Consider the following 24311-nt stretch of genomic DNA (forward strand, 5'->3'; position numbering starts at 1 on the left):
AAGAGATAAACTTACAGGTTCCTACTGGAGAGCCTAGTGGACTGATGATTCCTGAGAAAGAGACCTCAGATAAACCTTCCAAAGTCATAAAACTATGACGTTTGGCACATTTGAAAAAGCCTCCAGAGAGACTGAATTTATAAATCGTTTATTTGTGTAAATAGGTGATATATTGTAAAGGTTGTAAATTGTACTTTTAAGTAAAGGGGGAGGGGTGTGGTAAACTGAGATGCAATACACCTTTAAGGGAATGTGAGCAGATTGACCACGTGACTATATTACCCAATGGCTATGTAGGCTGGGCTACAATGTTATTCAGTAGTTTAGAATAGGGTCTGGTTGGAGAATCACATATTGGCAAGAATGTTCCCGTCGGCGAGCAGGGCGGGGCCGTCTCACCGATGCATAAAATGACATGGAATGACGTCAGGCGGAACTCCTGACGTCATCCCGCGTCATTTATATTTTCAGGATGGCGGGGGTGCAGCTGAGTCAGCTGTGCACCCGCCAACCTGTCAACAGCTTATTGAGGCCGTTCAAAAAGCAATTAAGCCAATTAGTGGACATGCCCATCCAACCTTAAGGTTGGCGGGCAGGTCGGGAGCGCTGGAGGCCACCTGAAAAAGCATGAAACCTCATCCAAGGGCGGGATGAGATTTCTTGACTGAATTAAAAAATTAAGATTCACTTTTACTTGATGTTATGTCCATGTCCCAACTCATGTGACATTGTCACATGAGAGGACATGCATGGTAAATGAAATTTCGAAAGAATAGCTTTTTCACTTTGGGAACCGATGTCCCTGAGGCAGCATTTAGTCTTAGGGAGATCGGAGCACTCCTTCACGCACAAGCGCGAAGGAGCGCACTTCCGCATTTGCCATTCCCCCATCTTGCACAGGGAGTGCACAGCACTTACATGCGGACATCACGCTGGGTGGGCCTTAATTAGCCCACCCATGAAAAATGCCGGCACGTCCCCGATCGGGGTCACCGATCAGGTTCATGCCCACCCCCACCCACTCCCGCTCCTGCACAAGGCCCCTGAAGGGGTGAAATTTCTGGCCATTGTGTTAATGCTCTGTTACTTGTGTAAATAAACAGCATGTGCTTCATCTTATATTGGTCTCTACGTCTGTAGTTTATTGTTTGCCAACTCACCCACCAGCAGGTAGATAGGCATGTAACCATGTTTGCGAGCAAAGCAACCTGACAGAAGGAACATAACACAGATCCATATCTGTATCCACATCTTCGCCAAAAACTAATCAGCACCTCCTTGGGCCATACCATATCCATGTACCAAGTTTCATTGAAATCTGTTCTTTAGTTTTTGAGATGTATTGTTTACAAACAGATTAACAGGCTAACAAATAGGGGTGGAAATATTGGATGGGGCTTCCTGGTCCAATCCGCCACTGGGTTCATCCGGTCCCGGCAAAAGTAAATGTACTTTTGGCTGGGCTGCTGCCTGCCTTGCAGTGGGCCTCGCCACGGCAGGGCCCGAAAATCCCAGCCATTATCTCCACTGACCTTCAGTGGCGGAGGCAAAACAGTCAATTCGCCCAGCTCTCAATGTTAATGTATGCCTTAAAAGATTCAGGGTCTGGATCTGGATCCACATTTTGGTCAAGAACTGATCAGTTCTTCCTTGAGCCTTACCCTATCAGCCTACCAAGTTTTTAAAAAATCTGTCCATTAGTTTTGAGATATATTGTTTACAGACAAACAGACTAACGGTCGAACAAATTGGGGCAAGAACATTAGTTCCGCTCACCATCAGTGGGGGAGGTTGAAATTACTGTTTTACCTAGCCCTTCTATGTATGACTCCAACTTCTGTAAATAGCTTTCTTCCATTCAACACATAGCTAATGGGCTAAATTTTCATGCCTCCATTCACGTCAGAATGGAGACTTAAAAATATTGTATGGCTTCCCCGCCCCCATTCCCTTCTCTGGTAATTATTGCTGGTGTGGGATGAGGGTGCAGATTGTGAACCTACACACAGCACTCCTGACCTTGTTAGCTCCATTGTGGGATGATCATTTCTAACCTCTGCAATTTTGATAGAGTTGAGCCAGCTTTTGCAGGGCACGTGGCTCACAGCGTCTCAGAGGATTCATGGGCCCTGGAGGAACCCTAGTCTTGTGTTGGGGACCTTTTGACCAAGTAAGTTTAAGAGGTATTTAGATGGTGTATGATAATACATTTTTAAACAAGTGTTTAGGTATGTGTTGAAGCTTTTGAATGCCTTGATTATGGTTTCAATGCAGTGATTGATAATTGTGTTTTGTCCTTGAACAATGAAAGGCCATTAAATTGACCGGCACTTTGTAAGGGTTCAGATGCATTCTCCAGTGGATAAAGTCTTCTTCTGAATTCTACAGTATGAGGAATCAGATTTTCATGGGTATTAAGAATCCTGTTGTTTGATTTTCACTTTGATTTAATGCCTTGACATCTGCTGTGGCTTTGAAACACTCTTCCAGCATCCACTAGGTCCAGAACCCATGAGCTATATAATAACACTGGCAAGTTCATGAAATTTTTTAAAAACAGGCATTCAACATTTCCTTTGGAAAAAAGAATCCCTATCACATTATCATAAAACTGTTACTCAAATAAGCTAGCGAAAATCAAATTAAAGAAACCTTTAATCCATTTAACACCTTAGTCTTGTCCAAATAAATACACAGGCATTGAAAAACAACTTCAAGGAAAGATAAAGTGATTAAAGTCTCATAAAAGTGCCAAACAAAGCTAGCATACCTCTTTGCAGCAGTGTAAACAATCCCCTACCAGGTTGAGCTTATTAATCATTTTTGGTGTTCAGCCAAGCATTGATAATGAGGCCGACTGGCAAAACAGACGTCAGGCCATCTATTTAGCAGGCTGTATTTTTTTCAAAGACTTGTCAGTGCTATTTATTATATGTCTTATGAGTTCTCTACCTACTGTATAATGAGTAATTGGGCATGGAGGACGCATGGGAACAAGGGAGATACGATGGCCCATGGAAGTAGCAAAGGGAAGGGTGGGGGGATTGAGGGGGTGAGGACTTAACAACCTTATTGAGAACTCGGTTAATGTCACAACGGATAGAGGCTGACCTTCTAACCTGCCCATCTTGGTATAAAATGGACAGGCACTGCCACGTCGGAGGAGGAATTGTTTCCCAACCTGACGACGAAAATTCGGGCCAATATCTTTCTTTGCTAACAGAAGTAGTCACTGTTAAAGATGTGCATCAAAATGCTCATCAGAAATGACAATTCTGCACTGGCTGAATTGCATGATGCAAAACATGCTATATTACATTTCACCTATACTGTACCAAAAATCAGCTTTTCATATTACATAGCATAAGATGCAAAGGCATCTATTCTTCCATTTGACATTTAGCAACAAAACAATTGTGATTAAGCTTAAAAAAATCACAAGGCATGAAGTGAGTGTTTAAGTGCATTCTTGGAATATAAAAGTTGCTTTATAAACGCAAGTATTTGACAGAATTTACATAGTCCAATGCATTGTGAGATTTTGTTAATATTACTAATTTTCAGGGTTTTATGTTGGTCTGAAGTAACATTTATGGATTTTATCATAAACACCTTTTTAAACAGTTCACTAGAACTTCTGCAAGCGGGGCAATTTACAGTTCAAGCTGGAAACAGGATGGCAGCTGTTGTGAGGAACTGGTGTTGATGACTTAATTATTTTAAAGGCACCAAAAAGTCTGGGTTAAAGGAATTTTATTTGTTTTAATTATTCTGTGCAATTGAGGGCTTCTTTGTCAGCTTTGAAGAAATAACCAAAAGGTTTGAGCTCAGCAGCTTGAACTTAGTATGACACTTCATCATTAAACAAGAGCCATGCATTATTAGATTTAATTGCTTAACCATTTCTGTAGGGCAGAACATCTGTATTAGAGGAAAGCCATTTTTTTCATGACATTATGGAGAGAATTTTCCTCATGTCGGGCAGGCCGGTCGGGAGCAGGCACGGGCCCGATCGCCTCCCACAATCGGGTTCACACCGCCATTTTATTTCACGACTCATGTGCATAGCGGGAGAGGGCGGGCAGCGGCAGGCGCACTCAGACCGCCGGATCCAATGGCAGCCCGGTGGTCTGTATAAATGAAGGCCTGGCATCCTTCGAAAGGCTACTCACAATGGCTGGGAGAAGGGCTCTGCAGCGGGGCAATATCGGTGATGCAAGTCCGGAGGTAGGCCATCGGGGCAGGGCAGGCCAGGCCGGAGGGTAGGCCAGCAGGGCAGTGTGCCCCTCATTTTTCAGATGAGTTTCTAGCTGCCCTCCTGGAGGAGGTGGCAGCGTGGTGGGAAGTCCTTCCAAGGGACAGGCGGCGGAGACCCCCTCACCTGACCAAACGTGCGTGGGAGGAGGTGGCTGAGAGAGTTAGCTCCCATGATGTGGTGCAGCGCACATGGCTCCAGTGCCGCAAAAGGTTCAATGATCTCCTGCACTTAGAAAGGGTGAGTACCATGTTGCCTCAAGTCATTTAATGCAGCCGTCACTCTTTCCCCCAAACTCCCAACTTCCCGCCAACTCTGAGTACAGTAACATCATTGAATCCCTCACGGCATGGATCCCTCGCTGGGTGTGACAGCAGATTGCCCATGCCCAGTTCAACCTGAAAGGGTTGAGCAAGGATTTGTTCTGCATCCGCAGCATGTATGACACTGACACCCAGAATATAGAATGGGGCTGAAAGTCAAGGGTCTGCATCTAGGCAGAGTGCTGGAACTGCAAAGCATGTCAAAGTCAGGGTGCTAACATGCTGGGAGGGGAGCTTCCAGGTGGCGGGGCAACAATCCATCTTCTGGTGTTTGCGCTCCATGTGCTTGTGCCTCCTTGCTTAGCAAAGTGACACCTTGTGGTGCCACATGTGAAAGAGGCAGCATTTGGGCAATGTGGGAAGGAGGGGTGGTCAGCCCTGGCTCGTTTGGCTGAGTGTGCAGCAGCTGCAGGGTGACGAAGAACTGCAGTCCTGCAATGTCCCAGTCTGGCTGGGTTGGCAGAGATGCGATGGGAATTCAGGTACAGACCGGACTAATCAATGCTCCTCTCTCCTTTTCAGAAAAAGACTGTGTACAATGCATCGGAATGAATGCGGACTGGTGGAGGGCAGGCCCAGTTGGCCATCCTAACGGCTTTTGAACAGCAGGCCATGGATCTTGAGAGACGCCATGCCCCCAGGTCCACTGGTAGCGGTGAGGATGGGGTGCCATGGGGAGTTATGTTTGGCAAGCACTCAGGTCACCATGTGTGTCACAGAAGCCATGGCACTGCTGACTGCTCCGTGATTGAAAATAGCAACATGGGTTAGCCCTTGATTGTGGAAGGATGAGCGCACAATGATCTGGGGGAGCGGCATGCAAGTTGATGTTGTCTACACTGTAACTAATCAAATGTCCTGTTTCTTCCTTTCAGCATCTCCGGAGCAGGGCCAAGAGGAGAAGACAGAGGGCCCACCTCTCACCCCTGAAGCCCCTGAGCAAATGCACTGACCAGTGTCACACCATCTTAGCTGGACAGGCACCGGCGCAGATATTGCACCTCGGTGGGAATTTGATTTTCGGCTAGTGTCCCGGGGCACTGCGGTGAGGGCACTTCACACTTGCTTGAGGTGTGCAGGCAGAGGCAGAGAGTGCCCAGGGCACCAGCAGTCAAAGGGCTGCTGGGGACCAGGTACTTGCTTGGTCGGTGACTGATGATGTGCCTCTGGAGTCATCCATAAGGCAGCGAACACTGGAAGTGCAGCAGGGTATGCGGGACGATCTGGCAGAGATACATGAGGCTATGCGTGGCATGGTGCCAGTGCTGGAGGAGTCCACACGGAGTATCACTGATGCAATGTGCCTCATGGTTGAGCGCCATGCTTCTTCTGTGGAGAGAGTGGCGACTCTCGTGGAGAGGCTCCTCCAGGAGAACAATCAGGTCCTCCTGGGGTTGCGCTTGGACCAGCAAGCCCTCACAGTGGCATTGGCCACAGCTGGTCAGTACCAGTGTGGGAGGTGGTCTGAGTACCAAGTATCCCTGCTCGATGTCCATCCATCTACAGTGAGCAGGGAGGTCCGAAGCACCGTCACACTGGCACAGCAGCTGCCTGTCATCGCTGCAGGCTCCTCTCAGGGCACTCCAGAGGAGAGCAGCAGCTCCTCCGCCCCTCTGCTAGTGACCGTGGCATCCAATGAGGCTGCGGTAACTGAGGAGAAGCCAGCTGTGGAACTGGCTGCTCCCTCCCAGGTGGGGCCATCAAATGCTTCGTGGGCCAAAGAACATCCGCCAAGGTCATCGAGGCCAACAGGACAGCACAGTGAACAGGCTGTCTCAGGTGCCAGTGCCAGTGAAGGGACAGCACCTAGACGTAGCACCCGTAAGCGTAAATTTAAGGCACCATAGTCACATCACGGGTTTCTCACTGGTGCTTTTATGTTGGCCCATAGTACATAGTCGAAGACTTGGTGTGAAGTCCAACACCGGTTTTTTTTTGGCTTTTGAATTTACTTTTGTTTACTCAATAAATTTTGACATGTTGCCATGCCTCAGGGTGATTCTTTACTTCTGCATGTGTACAGGAAGCCATGATATTATGAGTGAGTTGTCTGACATTGAGCTTTATTGACAAGTGCCTTGGTTAATGTTAGTATCCAGGCTGATTTAGCACTCAGGTTTCGAGTGTGGAGCCTGCAGCCCTGGCATATGCTAAAGGTCCATCCATGGTGGGCTGGCTTTAGATTAAAACTTCCCAGCTGTCCCTGCCTTCCTGGAGTATGCCTGGGTCAGCGTCTACCCCCTCAGCATTCTCCTGTGTGTGCTCATCACTGCTGGACTCATCGTGTGCATCCGGGGCAACTGCATCCATGAATTCCTTGTCCACTGCGTCACTTCTTTTCAGCACCAAATTGTGGAGAGCGCAATATGCAACCACTATCAGCGACACATGATCTGGGGGGTATTGAGCAGTCCAGGCACTGGAAGTGCATCTTGAGAAGACCAATGGTTCTCTCCACCACAGCCCTTGTGGAGATGTGGCTCCTATTGTACTGCTGTTCAGCCTCTGTTCTTGGATGGCAGAGAGCCGTCATTAGCCACCTTTTGAGGGGATAGCCCTTGTCGTCCAGCAGCCATCCATCCAGCTGCGCTGGAGCACTGAAGAACCCTGGCACCTGGAAGTGTCTGAGTATGTAAGAGTTGTGGGAGCTGCCTGCGTACCTTGCACAGATTTACAGAATCTGCAGCTTGTGATCACACACTATCTGCATGATCGAGGAGTGGAATCTCCTCCTGTTGACCGGGCTCACCTGCTGGTGCCTTGATAGCCACATGTGTGCAGTTGATTCCACCCTGGATGCGGGGGAAGCCTCTGGCTCGCTGTGTCTGACTGGCATCATCCTGGCGGTAGTGGATGAAGGTCAATGCAGGCTGTCTGTCACCTGCTTGAGCGTGGACAGCTGATTGGGAGACTCCGCAGAGATCACCCGCCAAACCCTGGAGGCATAGAAGTTGAGGGCAGCTGTGACCTTTAGAGCTACTGGCATGGGGTGCCCACCAACACAGTTTGTGGAGATCTCAGGGCCTATCATCTGACAGATGGAGGTGACTGTCTCCCTTGAAGAGACGGAGCCTCCTTCGGCACTGGACCTCAGACATACTGAGGTAGCTACTTCGCCGCCTGTAAACCCTGGCAGCAGGATATTGGCATCTTCTGCAGCCCCTTCTGCCTTTGCACCCTGCGGGCCCTGCACCCCTTGTGCCTACACCTCTCCTCCCAAAGGTGGCTCCCCTGGAGGCTGAATGTGGACTCCTAGCCTCTTCCCCCCTTCTGGCCCTCCCTCCCTCCTCAGAGGAGGTGTCTCCAGTGGACAGCACAACTCCCATTCCCAGGCTAAGGGAAGGCTTCCTTGAAGCTGCAGGCCCCAGAAATGATTTCTACTGTAGAGTCCTGACCAAGGCTTTTACTCCTGTCCTAACAGCTGGTATAAGTTTTGAAATCTTCCTGCTCACTCAGGCAAGCAAAAGTTATTTTCGCACTTAAATCCCTCAAGCATCACACTCGCGACCCCACTCACCCCTCTTATCCCACCCGTGGGTGGGGTTTATACAAATGTCTCCTACCCATCTGCCCATTGTGCCCATGTGACATCCTGTAGATCATACGGGCTGCGAAAAATCGAGATCAATTACTGCCTCAAGGGCCTTAACTGGCCCGTTAATTGATGGCGGGTGCGCACCCGAACTTATAGCTCACCTGCCTTTCCAAATATCATGATGGCTCGCGGTGATGTTGGGTCGCTCGCCTGACATCACCACGCGTCATTTTACGTGCGGGCATGAGGGGCCTGCCCCTACACGCCAACTGGAAAATTCTGGCCCATGGTAGGAAGTGTTATTAACATTTGTTCTTAATGGTTTTTGTATCCATGGGCTTGGGTTAAAATACGTTGGCGTGAATGTTCACAATAGGTTATATTGTTGACAAAAGGATGTAACATTGTTTGTGCAACTGATCTGTATCTACTAGAATTTGTCATTTGTTCACAATGGAATGTACCACCAGGGGCCCAAGAAATAAGAATCAGACATTTGTCTTCAGTCTATATGACTGGTGACAGGGTGGTGGGGGGCGGGGGGGGGAAGGGGGGGAACACCAGGTGACCCTTGCCCTAAGCCATTGAAAGAGAGTTCTGTCATTACTTAAAAAGTACTGTAGCAACATACCTGTTGAAAAAGAGTGATTCTTCTTGCAATAGATGTCGGGATGTCTTGTTCACAGGTTGAACTTTGAGAGAAAGTGAGCCAAAGGTCTACATCTTCCAAACAGAGTGTCTGATATATCGATGGAAAGGTGGTCTGGAAAATGAACAGATTCTTTATCTTCTGAAATAACTCAAAAAAGTGGCTTAACAAAACTATACTGAGGTAAAGATTGTCTCTATTAGAGCCTGAACTGAATCAAATCATTTTTGTCAGAATTAAAAATCTCCTAGGCAAATACTTTTCACATCATATTGTGGGGAGTATTTGTTGGCTTATAGAATATTTGACACGAAATAGAAACTCATGACTGCAAGAAATAATAAAACAAAATGAATATTGTGGATGCCACTGTGATGCCAAAGTTTGTTAGTAGATTCTTTCCGGTAAGAATCTCTATATTAAAATATATATGTTTGCAATTCATGGCTGCCTGTCAGTATTCTGAATTGAAAATTAATAAGGTTCTACCATCTTCAACTTTACCCTAAATATGAAAGGCAGATCCAGTATAGGATCAGAATTTTCAGTTTTCCAAGACTGAAGGTAACTCTCTATAATCTGCAACAGCTGTAGGTTTTATAATGGCCAGAATTCTCTATCCCAACAGCACCCCCCACCCCCCACCATCGGTAGGGCCAGCGAGACGTTGATATCTCCGAACACATCCGTGGTACTGTAAGATCCCGTTGGGGGTAGGGGCTGGAAAATTCCGGCCCATGTATTTGAAGCATTCTCTGATCTGCACAATTCCAAAGTGGCTTTAAAACATCGTTCATTTGATCTTTGGAGCAGCAAAATAAAGCTTATCTTGACAACTGTCTTGTTTAAATGTCCAATGAAATAAGTCCCCACTGGCTCAAAATCTGTTGGTGTTTCAATGATGTCGGAGCAATGACAGTCATTGTCAGAAGTGGCAGAGGCTGAGTCAATAGGGATATTTATGTTTTCCTGATCTCTAATTGTCCAATGTGTCTAAATCACCTGAATCTATGTGCAATACCTTTTCTATAATGAAAAGAAAATTGCTCAGCATGAAAAATATTGATGTAAGCTGGGATTGTCTGGCCCCGCCATTGCGGGGTATGCGGTGGACTAGCCAAAAGTCCATTGATTTTCAGCAGGACCGGAAAATCCAGTCTATAGACTTTGTTCTGACATGGATGAATTAACATGCACATTTATGATGCACTTCAAATTTTTGGAATGTGCTTCTTGAATTTTTTTCAAAAGAGGTCACTTTGTTTGCTTAAGTGTCCTTCATACCACAGCATGCATCGATACAATCTCACACCCCAAGGCCAGGATTTTCTGCTCCTGTTTATGGTGGGCATCATGGCGGGCACAAGCACAAAATATCACGAGTAGCCCAAAAATAAGTTTTACATCGTCATAAAACCAGTTCGCAATTGTGCATTCCAGCACAATGACGGACTGTGTTTCCCGCCACAGCACATTGGGAATGCCATTTCAATATATTTACATCTCATTGTAAGCACTTCTTGCCAGAAACATCCCCCCATGCTGGGTCATCAGGATACATTGACGTGCAATTATAACAGCGTGTTTCATAACAGCATTTAAGTGCAACTGGCGATCTTCACTTTGCTCATGACTTCGAGGTACATTCATCTGCCTTACATTACACAGTGCTCATGGTAATCAGTGCCAAGCTTCCACAGTGCCACATTGCTTTCAGGTGGGTGTCACAGGCAAGTCTCTCACTAGCAGAGCAGACCAGCGGTAAGGCTGGGGATAGCTTTTAATGGGCTGCAGGGCTAGAACCAAACTGGGGAAGGTTGGATGGGGAGTGGGGTGGGGGGGGGGGCAACTGGCCTGAGGTATGGGAAGGGAATGCAGGGCTAAGGCTGTACTGAGGAACGGGGGGAACTGGTATCAGGCACACGAAGGGGCCACAGGGCAAAGGCTATATTAGTGGGTATGAGTGGGGAAGGTTGTATTCTGAAACATGAATGGTGGAGGGTGCAGGGGGTTAGCATCCTCAGAGCCAGGGTGCGGAAAGAGTATGTTATAGAATGACATGAGCCACTTGATGCCAGAAAGGGAGGAGCGCTGAGTGAAGATGCATTTCAGTTTACATTGTTGAGCTTGCAAAGGCTGTCTTTGTCCCAGTCTAGGGAAGGGGAGGGCATGTCAGTCCAGTCTCAGTTGCGCCAAGCATGATGTATGCAGGGTGTGATCGTAACATCATGTGCCTCGGTCGGAGGGCTTTCTGGCATCATACTGGGCCACAGATGATATACTCTGTCAAGGGAGGCAGCTGCAGCCTAGAGATGGGAGAAAGGTTTTGTGGAGGTATCTGAGAAGTGTGTTGGGGGTATGTATTTAACTGTGCAATTGGCACAGGCACAAGGTGGGAAGGGGTGAGGTCCAGATGGGGCATAGGCACATCCATCTCAAAACAGTCAGGGGCTGACCAACAGGTATCTACCAGAAATATAATGAGATCAAGGAACACAGAGGTCTGTGAGGGAGGGAAAGCTGAACATTAAGCTTCTCTGGGAGGATGGGAGGAGTTTCCATACTCACACCAGGAGGGTCAAGTTGGTCTGGCAGTGACAGCTCAGCACCACAATCTTCCAGCCTGCAGCAATGGTGCAGTGCAGAATTAAAATGAGGAGAAGCTCTGCTGGTGAGCGCTCTGGGGGCGGATTGGAGGGCAGGTGCATGCACTGGGTGGGGAGGGGTGCTGATTACGACCATACAAACAAGGAGCAGAAGTAGGTCATTGGCCCCTCGAGCATGCTCCACCATTTAATAAGATCATAGCTGATCTGATAGTAACCTCAAATCTACATCCCGCCTATCCATGATAACCCTTGCTTAGCAGGAATCTATCCACTTTTGCCTTAAAAATATTAAAAGACACTGCTTCCACCACCTTTTCAGGAAGGGAGTTCCAAAGACTCACGACCTTCAGGGAGAAAAAATTTCACTTCATCTCAGTTTTAAATGGGCGATCCGTTATTTTTAAAGAGTGACCCCTAGTTCTAGGTTCTCTCACAAGAGGAAACATCCTCTCCACATCCACCCTCCCCTCAGGATCTTATATGTTTCAATCAAGTTGCCTCTTACTCTTCTAAATTCCAGCCGATACAGGCCTAGCCTGTCTAACCTTTCCTCATAAGACAACCCATCCATTCTAGGTATTAGTCTAGTAAACCTTCCCTGAACTGCTTCCAACACATTTACATCCTTCCTTAAATAAGGTGACCAACACTGTACACAGTACTCCAAATGTGGTCTGAGTAGGGCACTGTAACAGAAGCACAACCTCCCTGGCTTTTGTATTCAATTCCCCTCGCAATACATGATAACATTCTATTAACTTCCCTAATTACTTTCTGTACCTGCATACGAGCCTTTTGTGATTCATGCACTAAGACACTGTTATGACACAGCAGCTGGTAAAGGCTGTTATTTAAAATCCCAGAGGGAAACTTTAAACTGTCATAACCTATATTTTCAATTGGTATATTTGAGATGCAGCTCTAAATTCATGAATAAGACCACCATTTCTCAAGAAGCTTTTCTATCAAACTAAACGAGACATTTATTAATTTACAACAAGGTATTAAACACAGACACATGGCTACAAATTACTATCATAACTTTTAACAAATTCCCAAATTAATCTCCACTAAGGCAACAGCACCCATAGGTCAGAATATTGCCGTCGGCGTGCGGGGGCAGGGCCGACACATAAAATCACATGCAATGATGTTGGGCGTGTGTCCCAACATCATTGCGCATCATTCTGATATTTCGTTTGGCGGGCACACACCGGAGATGGCTATGCAACAGCCGAACTGTCAACAGCCGATTAAGGCCATTAAAAAACCAATTATAGTCATTAACAACGCTGCCCACCCAACCTTAAGGTTGGCAGGCAGGCGAAGAGGCCTAGCGGCCTTCGCGTTTTTCAGGAAACCTCATCCTGATGGATGAGGTTTCCTGAAGGTTTAATAAATAAATGAATTTTGCTAAATCGACAAACATGTCCCAGCTCATGTGACCAGCTCAGGACTCGAAACATTAACTCTTTTCTTCTCCGCCGATGCTGCCAGATCTGCTGAGTTTTTCCAGGTAATTCTGTTTTTGTTTTGGATTTCCAGCATCCGCAGTTTTTTTGTTTTTATCTCTGTGTTTAATTGACTGCCACTGCTCTTCAAGAAATGCCTACCTCCTTGAAGAAGTTCTGTTCGTCTCTGTGACAAGATTTCCGTATCTCTCTTTTGCCTTGTTCACCTTCATTGCTTTCCATTTCTCTCCTGGTGTTTGACAAGGTGTTTACTAAAACCCGCTTTCACAGCCATATCTCCTTTCTCAGTCACTGACTCCATCTCCGAATTACCCCACGTGGATTTCAACTGAAATTCCACCCCTCATGTTTTGAACCCACCCAGGATTACAGGTATTTCCGGGACATAAAACATTTCTCGGACTGCTGTTCCCGTTGCATCCTGAGATCCACACTCAGTGCCATGCACCGCCATATGAACACACTCGACCTCTCCCTCCAGCAGCACTGCCGTACCCTTTTTCAAAGCTGCGCGTGCCCCCAGTTTCATTTTATTCTTCGTCTCATCAGACGCCTCAACTAGAAACTTTTTCTCTTTCTCTCAAGTGCTAAGGAACGCAAGCTCCAACAACTCATCGACACCAACACCCATCTAGGACCCTCCACCCCTGCCTGCCCCTCTGTCCCCACCCCATCTTCCAATCCCAGCCCCAGCTGTGTATTCACTATACCCCCTTACCTTCCCTCTCTGATGCTGAATGTTCAGTGCTCAGCAAAGGACTTAGTTTCATACCCCTACGCCCACACTTTAATGAATTTCGGGCTCGGCACGATGCTGAACTCTTCTTCCGCCGTCTTCGTCTCCAGGCTCACTTCTTTGGGCAGGAGTCCTCTCCCTGTTCAACGGATCCTTTCACCCACCTCCAATATTCTCCCTCCACCTGGACCCCTCCCTCTGGATTCTTACCTTCTCTTGATCTTTTCATTGAGAACTGTCGGCGCGACATTAGTCGTCTCAATTTCTCTGCTCCTCTCACCCATTCTAATCTCTCTCTCTCTGAACTTACTGGGTTCTTCTCAAGCCATGACCGTCCAACTAAAGCTGGATAGTTGCCTTTCACCACAAACAGTGGTAGCTTAGCAGTCTGTCCATTTAGTTCCACTTTAAGTTCTGTTCTGCCCATCATAGGTACAGATTCCCCTGTATATGTTTTCAGAACAATTTTTGCAGGTGTCAAGGGAAGATGTTTAAGTTTCTCCTTATACATAGCATCTGGGACCAGAGAAACTGCTACCACTGTATCCAGTTCCATATTGGTTAGTCTTCCTGCAGCAGTGTTACCCAGTAGTCCTGGGAACCACCTGCCACTGACAAGATGCAGAGGGGCCCTTCTTCTTCAGACTCGGTGTCACTCTGGTCCACCCATCTCTGCTGTATGATATGCAAATTTTTATTCTTGTTACACCGGACTGGAGATTTAGTTTTCTCTAGTTTGCTTTCTGATTCACTGCTACTTTTTTTGTTTTTACAAGCATGCTCAATGATGCCACACTGATAGCATTCAAGGTCTCTGCACCAACATTCAGATGGATGGTGACCAGGCTTTCCACAACAGCTGCTTGCTATCTGGTGAGCACATGAAGCTGTCTCATTATGTACTCGAGTTGATGCACTCAGCTGCTATGCTCCTTTTGTAGCCTGCACCATGGAAACTGCAATCTCTAGCGCTTTCTGCAAAGTGAGGTTAGCCTCTGTCTGGTGCTGTTTCTGGATTGCTTCACTACGAAGGCTACAGACCAACCTGCCACAGAGGGTATTGTTCACTGCTGCATTGAATTCACAATGTTCAATGAGCTTTTTAAGCACTGTAACATACTGCGCAATTGTTTCCCCCTCTTGATTTATTTTGTGAAACCTAAATCTTTCTACTATTGACAAGTGGCTTAGGGGAAAAATGCATCTCCAGATCTTTTACAATGTTCTCATATGATTTTGTGCCAGGTTTGTCAGGCTGCACCAATTTTCTTAATAAACCAAAGGTTTTAGCTCCCATTACACTTAAGAAAGTTGCCACATTTCCATCACTTTCAATTCCATTTGTAAAGACAAAAAACTCAAAGCATTCAGTGTAGGAGCTTAGGAGCTCCACTGTTCAACAATCTCGTCGAAACGTCCCATAGGTCCAGGGAGTGTAGTCATTTTAAGCCTTTTTATTTTCTCTTCTTCATCAGATACTTTTTGTTCACTGTCATTCCCTTTTTTAAACTAGCAATTTCCTGCTATAAGCTCTTTCACTTTACTTTCATTTTTCAAGTGGCATCACCACAAAGGTCCATCACCCTTGTCACCAATTTGTTACATTTCAATACTGGTACTGCCGAAAACTTTTCAAAGATTAATCAATACAGACATAAGCATGAAAGTGATTGAACATTGCTGTTTCTGTTTTATTTGCACTAGCTTGCAAAGTATGACAAGTTAAACAGGACATATGGTGCATAACAGAAAGGCTACCACTTGCTCATTGTACAGCAGGTCAGCAACCATAAGAAACTTATCATGCAAGTTTTGCATATCCTGGACATCTTCAAGGAACCACACAGGATCCAGGGTTGGCTCACTGGTGACAAAGGGTAACAGCAAAGGACGTGGCTGATTACAGCTTACGCCCATGAGGTGGCCTCAAACTACTGCAGAGAGAAGGTACAACTAGACTTAGGCCACTACCCGAATATTGATGGAGCACACTATAGGGATCTTAAAGATCCAATTCCAATGCCTGGTCACATCTGGCGGAGCACTCCAATAAACTCCCTAGAGGGTCTCACAGATCATCGTGGCTTATTGCGTGCTGCACAACCTGGAACTCCGAAGAGGGGAGCACTTGCCAAGTGCTGACATGGAGGAGCTGCACAACTCCTCCAATAAGGAAGGCATCAAAGGAGATAAGGACGTTGATTTGGAGGAAGGCGAGACTGCAGGGGAAGAGGCAATAGAATGAGCCAGTTGAGGCAGACGTGCATGTGAGGCCCTGATTGCCACCAGATTCCACAAGGAGGAAGAGGAAATGCAGTGAGTACCCTCTTGGACAACTGCCCTCCATCATGGGCCAACATAGATCCCAGCATTGCTATTCCTTTTATTTTAAATATGCGCTTTTTCTTTTGCACTACATTGGCACTGACCACCAATGCCACCACCTCCCAAGCCAGAGTGGTGAGATTGGTGGACCTCCTCTGGCCATCACGGGGGGTAAAGGACATCGCGGCAGGCCTCGACCTTCATCTAGTAGATATTTCAGTGAGATGTCACTGAATTTTGGAGCAGAATGCTTCTTCCTTTTGAGAGCCATGTCTTCCGTGGAGCAGTCCTCGGCTGCAGACAATAAAAAGAGCTGCGCACCTGCCGTTTAAATATGGCGCCCAGAGTGAAGAAGCGGTGAGCTCATGGTGGGGCAGGCGAATCAAAAGCCGCCTACTCACAATCTGACACCTTTCCCATGCATAATGAACACAGCAGGAAGCAGACAATATGGTGTGAATACCCACCATTGTGGCCGATGGCTAGAACACCATTTTTCACACCCACTGACGCGCTTAGCACAATGGGGGGAAAATCCGGCCCTCGTGTTTTTTTTGGAGGGTGGGGTGATGTGGGGTGGGTGTTGGATATGTAATAAATATAGAAAATACCAGGGTCTGATGACATAATTCGGACCTCTACGTAATTTTTGCTCTGAAATGCACAAATCATGTAATTTCCATACTGACAGCAAAAGTGGCACGAGGCGGAGGAGGCACAAATAAGTACTGGAATTTAAATTTTTGAATGTTTTACGTGGCCCAGAAGTTGCAGTCTTTCTGATCTAATAAAGAAACTTTGGGCCTCCTCTGCCCTGGGCTTGCCACCCCTCTCCTTCCAGTCGTAATTGGTCCAGACCCCCTTCCTGCCTGACTTATCATTCTGGCTCCTGCCCATTGGCCAGAACATCAATCCCTCTGGTTTCAGGTGGGAAACAGATCTGAACTATTTAAATGACATCTGGGATTTAAATGGCCCAGTTCTTGCACTAACGAATTTGAGAGGTCTTCAGCCCATTCTGCACCCTTGCCCACTACGAGTGAGCCCCAAGCTAATATCAAGGCTCAGACATTAGTCTTGAAAATCCAAATAAGCTATAGCAACTATGAAAGAAGTATATAAATAGTTGTATCCGTTCATCAACTAAAAAAGTGGAGAAAAGTCTTGACAGAAAAAGACAAGTTGAACAAGTTAGCTCCCAACATCAAAAAAAAAATTAAGAAACAAAAGAACAGCCTGTATGTAAAAATTAAGATTGTGGCTTTTATTTTTTTCTATTCAAGGAGTTACGTAATAGACTTCCTGCTTAAATACATAATTGTATCATTTACTGTTAGATTATTTACTGGGATATTGTTTGCTTAATAAATATGCTTAACATCCTGAACTTAGAACGAGATCTGAGGTAATGCTAAAGGCTGGAAAGAGATCTTGTGAAGGCATAGTATAAATTCCAAGTCCCAAAAATTAATTATTAGAACACTGCTGTTCAATAACTAGGCACATTACTGAACACCTCATTGCTAGGGTAAACACTCTTGAAAGTATGGGGATATGCATTCAAAATGATCTAAGATTTGAGAACCAAAATAATTAGAACAAAGAGCAGAAAAGCCCCAAAATTGTAACAACCCAGAAGGGTGTCAGGCAAGGGTAAAACAGAATCCTTGCTGGCCACTCTGAAGTCCTCTCTACATAGCTATGTAAGAGTGATAGACTTCAAATGAGATAAGAATAGTTCACTAATTAATGGAATGCCGACAAATAGTCTCATCTTCCTCCTAACATTCCATGAAATCACATTCCCCTCCCCATTCTCTCCTGATTGCCGAATTGTTGAAAGAATCAAATGGTATGAGAAGCTTCATTTTGAACTATAGAGCTCAGTGTTGCCTACAGATAGGAAGTTGGGAAATTTTATTCCTGGTTTGAGTATGGGTTCTGGAATCTGATGGGATGCTGTTCGAACTAGAAACATTAAAGAAGCCAAATCACAAAATCTGCCATATGCTGTGAAATATTTACGACAGTAAAGTATCTTGTGCTAATGAGTTTTTCAGCATTTCCATAAAAGGATGTTCCTCAAGCAGCATATTCTTATCCTTATGAGATGATTGGGACGTTTGTTGACAAATGCCAGCTCACATTGTGCATTAGTATCGAAGAAAGGACATGTATCTATATAGCACCTTTTACATCCATAGGATGTTCTAAAGCACGTTACAGCCAATGAAGTACTTCTGAAGTGCAGTCACTAGTCACTGTAGGAAATGCCTCAGCTAATCTGTACACAGAAAACTCCCATAATCATCAAGGTGATAATGACCAGGTAATCTTTATTTATCCCTCGATCAAAGTCACAAAAAACAATTCCAGAATGGGGGAGCCAGTGATTTAGTGTTATTTTCACTGGACTGGTAATCCAGAGACCCAGTGTAATGCTTTGGGGGCCCGGGTTTGAATCCCATGCCAGCAGAATTTTGAATTTGTGAAATTTGAATTCAAGAAAAATCTGGAATTAAAAGTCTAATGATGACCATCAAACCATTGTGCATTGTCATAAAAACCCATCTGGTTTACGAATGCCCTTTAGGGAAGGGAAGCTCCTATCCTCACTTGGTCTGGCCTACATGTGACTCCAGGTCCAAAATAACGTGGTTGATTCTTAAGTGTCCTCTGAAATGGCCTAGCAAGCCACTCAGTTGTATCAAAACGCTAAAAAATCATGTTAGAATCATATCTCTCAAGGCTGAAGATTTATTTTACAAAATTGAAGGATTTAGCATAATCTGGACATGTGGCTGATAACCTGGGATTTTTTCTTAAAAGGTCATAAATTCACCTTGGAACTGTCAACAAGCAGACCTCTTCCAAGAAATCACCTGACCTACATGGTGCTTGAGAAAGAGTTGTTTGTTTGTGTTGATTTGCAAAGCTTTCAATTAATGAAATGCTGGGAGACAAAAGGCAACCACATGGGAGAAAGGAAAAAAATTCAAGTTTGGAAGGCAATCTTGGTGGACAACAAGTTGAGAAACGAAGGCTATCTTGACTTAAAAGCAAAAAATTGCGGATGCTGGAAATCCAGAACAAAAACAGAAACAGAAATACCTGGAAAAACTCAGCAGGTCTGGCAGCATCGGTGGAGGAGAGCACAGTTGACGTTTTGAGTCCTCATAACCCTTCAACAGAACTAAGTAAAAATACGAAAGGGGTGAAATATAAGCTGGTTTAAGCGGGGGGGGGGGGTGGGGGTGGCGGTGGTTGTTGGGACAAGTAGCCAGTAATAGGTGGAGATAACCAAAAGAAGTCACAGACAAAAGGACAAAGAGGTATTGAAGGTGGTGATATTATCTAAAGGAATGTTCTAATTAAGAGTGGAAAGCAGGACAGGTAAGGTACAGATAGCTCTAGTGGGGGTGGGATAATACTAAAAGTGCTAAAAGATAGAGATAAACAATGGGTTGAAAAACATTTAAAAATAATAGGTGGGAAAAGAAAAATCTATATAAATTATTGGAAAAAACAAAAAGGGGGAAGAAACAGAAAGGGGGTGGGGATCCATTATTTTTAAATGTATTTCCACCCATTGTTTATCTCTACCTTTTAGCACTTTTAGTATTACCACACCCCCACTAGAGCTATCTGTACCTTATCTGTCTTGCTTTCCACTCTTAATTAGCACATTCTTTTAGATAATATCACCACCTTCAACACCTCTTCGTCCTTTTGTCTGTGACATCTTTTGGTTATCTCCACCTATTACTGACTACTTGTCCCAACAAACCGCCCCCCCCCCCACCACCCCCCAAACCAGCTTATATTTCACCCCTTTCCTATTTTTACTTAGTTCTGTTGAAGGGTCATGAGGACTCGAAATGTCAACTGTGCTCTCCTCCGCCAATGCTGCCAGACCTGCTGAGTTTTTCCAGGTGTTTGTTTCTGTTTTTGTTTAGGCTATCTTGACTATTCTCTCTACCTTGCCTAAAATTGTGTGTGGCTATCAACCTGCAGCCAGAGAACCCTCATCTGAATTTAACTAGTCTGCATTTAGACCTGCAAGGCTGGGACCAGTGCTGAAAACTTCCAGGCATCCACCCGGACCTCACACAAGAGGACTCCAGGTTGACAGCGTCAAGATCCTGCAAACATTATCCTTTATTTTATAATGCCTATCTTCCAAAGCCCATCTCTGCAGAGAGACTCTATCTGTTTTGTGTGTGTGTGTGTGTGTGTGTGTGTGTGCGTGCGCGCACGGATTACAATTGTGTTGTTAACTAGTACTTGCAGTTCATTAAAAGAAGTTTTGTTTTAAAATAAATTACTGAGTTTTTGGAAGAAGCCTGGTCATAGTCTTCTGGGTGCTAGAGGTATAGTTCACAATTGGCCATTTCAGTAGGAAAATTAAACATTTAAATTAATGGTATGGCCTGCAGAGGAGTGGGGCTTGATGAATCGCGCTTTCCTCCCATCCCAGTTGTAACAGTCAATAAAAAGGAATGAAACCAGGCAGACAACCCAACATGGATCTTGGCACTGGAAACGACAATGCAAACCCAAACCTGTCAACCCTGCAAAGTCCTCCTTACTAACATTTGGGAGCTTGTGTCAAAATTGTGACAGCTGTCTTACAAACTATTCAAGGAACAGCTGGACAGAGTCATATTCATGGAATCATATCTTACAGATCATGCCCCACTGGCAGGACAGATCCAGCAGAGGTGGCGATATACAGTTGGGAGGATGCTGCCCTGGGAGTCCTCAACATCGACTCCAGTCCCCATGAAGTCTCATGGCATCAGGTCAAACATGGGCAAGGAAACCTGCTGCTGATTACCATGTAGCCATCCCCCCTCAGCTGGTGAATCTGTTTGCCTCCATGTTTAACACCACTTAGAGGACGAACTGAGGGTGGCAAGGGCGCAGAATATACTCTGGGTGGGGGGACTTCCATCTCCACCGCCAAGAGTAGCTCGGTAGCACCATTACTGACGAGGTGACTGAGTCCTAAAGGACATAGCTGCTAGACTGGGTATGCAGCATTTGGTGATGGAACCAACAAGAGGGAAAAACATACTTGACCTCATCCTCACCAACCTGCCTGCTGCATATGCATCTGTACAAGGCAGTGTCAGTAAGAGTGGCCACCACACCGTTATTGTGGAGGCGAAGTCCCATCTTCACATTGAGGATACCCCGCATCGTGTTGTGTGGCACTACCACAATGTGAAATGGGATAGATTTCGAATAGATCCAGCAACTCAAGACGGGGCATCCATGAGGCACTGTAGGCCATCAGCAGCAACAGAATTGTACTCAACCACAATCTGGAACCGTGTGGCTCAACATATCCCCCACTCAACTATCACCATCAAGCCAGAGGATCAACCCAGGTTCAATTAAGAGTACAGGAGGGCACGCCAGGAGCAGCACCAGGCATACCAAAAAAATGAGGTGTCAACCTGGTGAAGCTACAACACAGACTACATGCATGCCAAACAGCATAAGCAGCAAGTGATAGACAGAGCTAAGCAATTCCACAACCAAAAGATCAGATCGAAGGTCTGCAGTCCCGCCACATCCAGTCCTGAACAGTGGTGGACAATTTAACAACTCACTGGAGGAGGAGGCTCCTCAAATACCCCCATCCTCAATGATGGAAGGGCCCAGCACATCATTGCAAAAGCTAAGGCTAAAGCCTTCGGAACAATCTTCAGTCAGGAATACAGAGTGGATGATCCATTTCGGCCTCCTCCAGAGGTCCCCAGCATCACAGATGCCAGTCTTCAGCCAATTTAATTCACACCACATGATATCAAGAAACGACTGAAGGCACCATATACCGCAAAGGCAATGGGGCCTGACAATGCGGGCATCTACCAGGCAATGTGGAAAATTGCCTAGGTATGTCCTGCACGCAAAAAGCAGGACAAATCCTACCCGGCCAATTACCGATCCATCAGCCTACTCTTAATTGTCAGTAAAGTGATGGAAAGGGTCATCAACAGTGCTATCAAGCGGCACTGGCTTAGCAATAACCTGCTCACTGATGCTCAGTTTAGATTCTGTCACTCCACTCCTGACCTTATTACAACCTTTGTTAAACATGGACTAAGGAGTTGAACTCCAGAGATGAGATGAGAGTGACTGCCCTTGATGTCAAGACAGCATTTGACTGAGTGTGGCATCAAGGAGCCCTCGCAAAACTGGAGTCAATGGGAATCAGGGAGAAAACTCGCCGCTCATTGGATTCATACCTAGCATAAAGGAAAATGGTCGTGGTTGTTGGAGGTCAATCATCTCAGTTCCAGGACATCATTGCAGGAGTTCCTCAGGATAGTGTCCTCAGCCCAACCTTCTTCAGCTGTCTCATCAATGACCTTCCTTCCATTATAAGGTTAGGAGAGGGGAAGTTTGCTGATGATTGAACAATATTCAGCACCATTCACAACTCCTCAGATACTGAAGCAGTCTATGTCCAAATGCAGCAAGACCTGGATAATATCCAGGCTTGAGTTGACAAGTCGCAAGCAACATTCATGCCACATGAGTTCCAGACAATGACCATTCTCAACAAGAGAGGATCTAACCATCGCTCCTGGGCATTCACTGGCATTACCATCACTGAATCCCCCACTTTCAACATCCTGGGGGTTATCATTGACTGAGCTGGACTAGCCATAATAATACCGTGAATACAAGAGCAGGTCAGAAGCTAGGAATCCTGCTGCGAGCAACTAATTTCCTGATTCCCCAAAGCATGTCCACCATCTCCAAGGCACAAGTCAGGAGTGTGATCGATTACTCTTCACTTGAATGCAGCTGCCATAACACTCAAGAAGCTTGACACCGTCCAAGACAAAGCAGCCTGCTTGATTGGCTCCTCAATCACAAACATTCACTCCCTCCACCACCGAACACCAGTAGCAACAGTGTGTACCAACTACAAGACACACTGCAGGAATTCACCAAGGCTCCTTAGACAGAACCTTCCAACCCACGATGAATAAGGACAAGGAGAGCAGACACATGGGAGCACCACCCCCACCAGGAAATACCACTAAAAGCCACTCACCATCCTGAATTGGAAATATATCACCGTTCCTTTACTGCTGCTGGGTCAAAATCGTGGAACTCCTTCCCTAATAGCACTGTGGGTGTACTTACGCCTCAGGGACTGCTGAAGTTCAAGACGGCAGCTCACCATCACCTTCTCAAAGGCAATTAGGGATGGGCAATAAATGCTGGCCTAGCCAGCGACACGCATATCCCGTAAGTTAATTTTAAAAAAACACCAGGAATAACTCCCCTGCTGTTCTTTGCCATAGAATCTTCTCTGCCCATCTTAGAGGGTAGGTGAGGCCTCGGTTTAGCATCTCATCCTCTGACAGTGCAGCACTCTCTCGTTACTGCACTGGAGTGTCAGGTTTGATTTTGTGATCTGTTACGGTCTAGGTAGAGAACAGTAACATGTTTATTTTGTTTTTAAAATCTGAAAACCCAGGTATTTACTAAGAGAATTAAACCTTGAATCTTGTGGCTTCAATAAAAATTATTTTACCACACAAAAATCAAAGAACGTGTATACTATTAACTACATGAATACAATTATGAACGTCTTAACTCCACTTTCTTTCTACATCCATTTGACTTACACCTCAAAAACTCAAGTTACATACTTATCAAAAATTGAAAGATTAACCATTTGGCCTGAGCACGACTTTGAGAATTTGTATGTGGGTTCAAATTTCTTGGGCCTACTGCTTAATTCTGGTAAGGTTACCCCTTCAAATTTCCTCCACCATCCTACCATTGCAGACTCCACATTCAATAGAGCTGTCTCTAGCATCTTCAGTGTAGCCAACTTGGGTCAGAACTCTCCTGGTTCTAATATTCTTTAAATCTGGTGGCTTGTATCTAATGCTCTCTCCCTCTCTCTTTCTTATCAACTTTGTTATACCAGGCATCCAACTCACCATTATGAGTCTTTCATTTGTCAAGAGTTTTAAGCTCTTTCAGTCAACACACAAGATTTCGACTGAATCATCCTTGAAAGAGATGTTTCATTCACTCCAGCTTGTTCTAAACTAAAAAGTCAAAACTAAAAACTGCTTGAATACAGAACCACACATGCACAATCTACTCATCCCTATAATTATCTTGCTGATCCTTTTTCTCTGTTATTTATCTCTCAGGCAACCTGGTCACATTATCAGTTACTGAAGGCCAGCTGTTTTACCGGAAATCCGATCCTAGAGAAACCTAAGGGGCTATCACCCCAAGTTAATTTTTTTTTTTGCCCAAAAGCACATTGGCCGTCACAACTCAAGGGCTGGAGTGGGCCTTGAACCCACAGCCTTCTGACTCAGAAAAGATAATACTCCTAACTGAACTACAGTTGACATAT

General features: G+C 45.5%; 1 protein-coding gene across 1 annotated transcript in view; it reads right to left on the reverse strand.

Annotated features, from left to right (window-relative positions):
• LOC121284081 (cytoplasmic dynein 2 heavy chain 1) overlaps nt 1–24311 on the reverse strand; it is a 770821-nt gene that overhangs the window by 268208 nt on the left and 478302 nt on the right. The window contains exon 75 of the mRNA XM_041199129.1: nt 8745–8876. Coding sequence (XP_041055063.1) covers nt 8745–8876 — 132 coding nt within the window. The remainder of the gene's footprint in view (nt 1–8744; nt 8877–24311) is intronic.

Source organism: Carcharodon carcharias, chromosome 11 (assembly GCF_017639515.1).
Source record: "Carcharodon carcharias isolate sCarCar2 chromosome 11, sCarCar2.pri, whole genome shotgun sequence".
In the NCBI taxonomy this organism is placed as follows: Eukaryota; Metazoa; Chordata; class Chondrichthyes; order Lamniformes; family Lamnidae; genus Carcharodon; species Carcharodon carcharias.